This window comes from Mastomys coucha, chromosome X (assembly GCF_008632895.1).
Source record: "Mastomys coucha isolate ucsf_1 chromosome X, UCSF_Mcou_1, whole genome shotgun sequence".
Classification (NCBI taxonomy): domain Eukaryota; kingdom Metazoa; phylum Chordata; class Mammalia; order Rodentia; family Muridae; genus Mastomys; species Mastomys coucha.
Genome location: NC_045030.1, coordinates 101757978 through 101761888, shown reverse-complemented (window position 1 = coordinate 101761888; position 3911 = coordinate 101757978). Strand labels below are relative to the sequence as shown.

General features: G+C 40.8%; 1 protein-coding gene across 1 annotated transcript in view; it reads right to left on the bottom strand.

The window, feature by feature from the left end:
• The window catches only part of Nono (non-POU domain containing octamer binding), a 10789-nt gene extending 6884 nt beyond the window's left edge, over positions 1–3905 (bottom strand). The window contains exons 1-3 of the mRNA XM_031368927.1: positions 3794–3905; positions 1235–1428; positions 3–67 (exon numbers count right to left, since the gene is read on the bottom strand). Of these exons, the coding sequence (XP_031224787.1) occupies positions 3–67; positions 1235–1315 (146 nt within the window). The 5' untranslated portion in view covers positions 1316–1428; positions 3794–3905. The remainder of the gene's footprint in view (positions 1–2; positions 68–1234; positions 1429–3793) is intronic.
• Between the last annotated feature and the right edge of the window lie 6 nt (positions 3906–3911).

The window sequence follows — 3911 nt, the reverse complement described above, 5'->3', positions numbered from 1 at the left end:
GCTGCTTTCCACGGAGTGGCATATTGTCCAGCTCCACTTTGGCAATTTCCGCTAGGGTTCGTGTTTCCTGCCGAAAAACAAAAAAGAAAATTAGAATTTCACAGAAGATCAACCAAGCAACCATCAACAAAATGGCTGTCAAAAAACCTGGATGTGGTGGCACACATATTTAATTTGAGCACTTAAAAGAGGAAGGTAGATCTCTAGGCCAGCCTAGTCTACATATGAGTTCCAGGACAGAGTCACAGCTGCACACTTAACAATATAGCACTTGGATTTTAATTTCCACTAATATACCAGACTTGTCCTCAATGAAGAATACTTATTTTATGAGAATAAATGTTTCGACTGCAGTGTGCATAAATTTATGCTCAACATATGTGCCTGGTGCCTATGGAAATAAGAACAGGGCATCAGAGCATGTGACCAAGAAGCTTATTTAGAAGTAGAAAACACTGACAGGACTAAGGAAGTATCTTGAGAAAATTACTTGTTATGATATTAAGTTAGCGGGAATGAAAACTAGTTCTAGTCATCATCCAGAGCTCATCACACTTTGCTCCTCATTTAGAGATAGATTGAGCATCTCTAAAATGCTTCTTTCTTATATACTATTCCTAACGTACAATCAGATTTTAGAAATAAAAATCTACATTTAAAATTGGAAGAACTGTGAGTACTGCTGAGTGGCAGTTTACTTATCTAATATGTCCCCAACTGCCTACCTCAGAAAGAAAATCCACAAACACTGTCCCCTTAAGGTTTTAAAGAGTAAGATAACTTGCATATAAGAACTTTGGAAATAAAATATATAAGCCTTGATAATCCCTAAAATAAGCTTCATTTTCTCTTAAATCAAGCATGGTAATGAATGCCTGGGTTATCCAGAGCTCCGAAAACAGAGGTCTTCAAGTTCAAAGATGGCCTGGGGTTAAAAAATGAGTTGTGCAACTAAAAATAACCCTCCAAACTATTTTAGCCCTTGTACTCCAGGCAAATAAGGCCAGGTGGTGGTGGTGGTGGTGCATACCTTTAAACCCAGCACTCAGGAGGCAGAGGCAGGCAGAACTCTTGAGTTCAAGGTCAGCCTGTTCTATAAAATAAGTTCTAAGATAGCCAGACTCCAAAAATTATTACCATATAGACAGTGTCATTCTTTTCACTGCTATTTTTCCATATTTACTCCCCAGTCTTCCCTATCTCTCAAAGTATATGACCCAAAGCTCGCACTCACCAAGCGAATAAAGCCAAAGCCTTTATCCTTATGAATGAAAACTTCGCCTGCTTTCCCATATTTCTCAAAAAGTTTTCTCATTTCCTCCTCAGTGATGTCAGGGGGAAGATTACCCACAAAGAGACGGCTACGTTGGGTAAAGGTCTTCTCTCCTGGTTTCCTAAAATTCTTCAGGTCAATAGTCAAGCCTTCATCTGAAAGAAGACAGTCAGTCAATCAAGACTGGGTAAAGAATTCTTAACCCAGTATCTTCAACACTGTTTCTGTGAGGGAAGACAAGCACCACTTCCCAATGTATCCTACTGAACAGCAAATTGTACCTCAGAATGTGAAATAGCCACGAAGAGACTAGGGGACTTCTTAGCAGCCCTACTACAATCCAGAAACTAAGGTAGCTAATCAGACACAATCAAATGATACAGCAACTTAGCAATACTATTGAGCAGATCTATGTCCTAAGGAATCAGACTTAAAATTGCTCTATTTTCTTAACCAGCTACCAACCTTCACAACCTTGACAGGCTGCACATAAAGAAATGACTAATAGCCGGGCAGTGGTGGCCCACACTTTAATCCCAGCACTTGGGAGGCAGAGGCAGGTGGATTTCTGAGTTCTAGGCCAGCCTGGTCTACAGAGTGAGTTCCAGGACAGCCAGGGAGGGCTACACAGAGAAACCCTGTCTCGAAAAACATATATATATATATATATATATATATATATAAATGACTAATAAATGTTTTTGTAGTAAGCTCTGATATTTATCTATTTATCATCAGGTATGTATGATATATATATGGGCATGCACATATATGGCATACATGTGAAGGCCAGGGGACAATTTTTAGGAATTGGGTTTTTCCTTCTACAGTGCATTCCAGGACTCAGGTCTTCAGGTTTGTGCTTTTAAGAAGGTAGTCATCTGCTGAGCCCAATTGTTTGGCTTTAATAATAATAATAACAACAACAATAATAATGATGTGGGGGCCATAGAGATGGCTCAGCGGGTAAGAGCACTGACTGCTCTTCTGAAGGTCCTGAGTTCAGATCCCAGCAACCACATGGTGGCTCACAACCATCTGTAATGAGATCTGACGCCCTCTTCTGGTATGTCTGAAGATAGCTACAGTGTACTGACATAATGAAATAAATTTAAAAAAAAAAATCTTTTTTTTTTTTAAAAAAATAATGTATGTCTGCCTAGATAAATTAAATGCATCAGATTCCCCTGGACATGTAGTTACAAATGGTTCTGAGCCACCTGAGGAGTGTCAAGAACGAACCTGGATCTTCTCCAAGAGCAGTTCAGCTCTTAACTGCTGAGCTACCTCACCAGTCTCTACTATCACCTCCCTTTTAAAAAATTCCTTATGTATGTATGTGTTGAGTGTCACTATGTGCTACCATGTGTGCATGGGTATGGACCCAGGGAGTCAGAAAAGGATCCTGGAACAGGAGTTACAGTTGGTAGTGAGATACCTCATGTAGGTGCTAGGAACCCAACTCAAGGCCTCAGGAAATGGTCTTAACCACTGAACCACCTCTCCAGTTACCCTCACCCCACTAAGGTTTGTTTTTATAGGTACTCAGTTTCCTGAATAATGACAACACACTTTTTACAGATTAAAAGTAGACTGGGTATGTGTGACAAAGTCTAAGTCTCCATTAAACCTTAAAAAGTTCTATATTTTCTGATGACTAACTCTATATAGACATTTGTTGGAGCGAAATGTATCAATATGGCAGAATAACCTATACCCCACTAATCTCTGCTCCTTTGTTTCAAGTGATCAATCCCTTTCATTTATAAAATACAGATTAAGAGCCAAATAGAAGGAGCTAAACAGAGTTGGCTGAGCAGTGAAGACTACTTCTTGAGCCGGGTGATGGTGGCACACGCCTTTAATCCCAGCACTTGGGAGGCAGAGGCAGGCGGATTTCTGAGTTCAAAGCCAGTTTAGTCTACAGAGTGAGTTCCAAGACAGCCAGGGCCACATAGAGAAACCCTGTCTTGAAAAACAAACAAACAAGACTACTTCTTGATCTTCCAGGACTGATTCCCAGCACCAACATGGCAGCTGACATCTTAAGAAAACAAAACAAAACAAAAAGGGGCTCTAGATTCAGAAGATATAATGCCTTCTTCTGAACTCCATGAGCACCAGGAATATACATATATAGAGGCAAAACATCCATACTTATGTAATAAAATCTTGTTAAACCAAACCAAAATAATGAAATATAGCAGCACATGCCCTTAATCCCAACAACCAGAAGGAAGTCAGAGGAAGTTCTAAGACAGCACCCAGGGTTACACATTGAGACCCAATCCCAACACTGGAGGCAGAGGCTGGTGGAGTTCAAAGGAGCCTGGCCAGAGTGAGTTCTATGACAGCCAGGGATACAGAGACCCTAACTTGACACCCCCCCCCAAAAAGTAAAAACAAAATTATGCTACCAAAAGCCTGTTCACTTATAATTCTAAGAGATTTATCTAAAAGACATAAAATCATTCCCAGGGGAACCTGTTTACATCCTCCCATCACCCAGCAGCTACTTACTCTGGCTGCTGGCCTGCTGTCCATTTGCAGGTATTGGTGGGGGTGGCTGTTGCTGCTGCTGCTGCTGCTGCTGCTGCTGATGGTGCTGCTGGTGGTGATGTTGATGATGCTTCCTTGG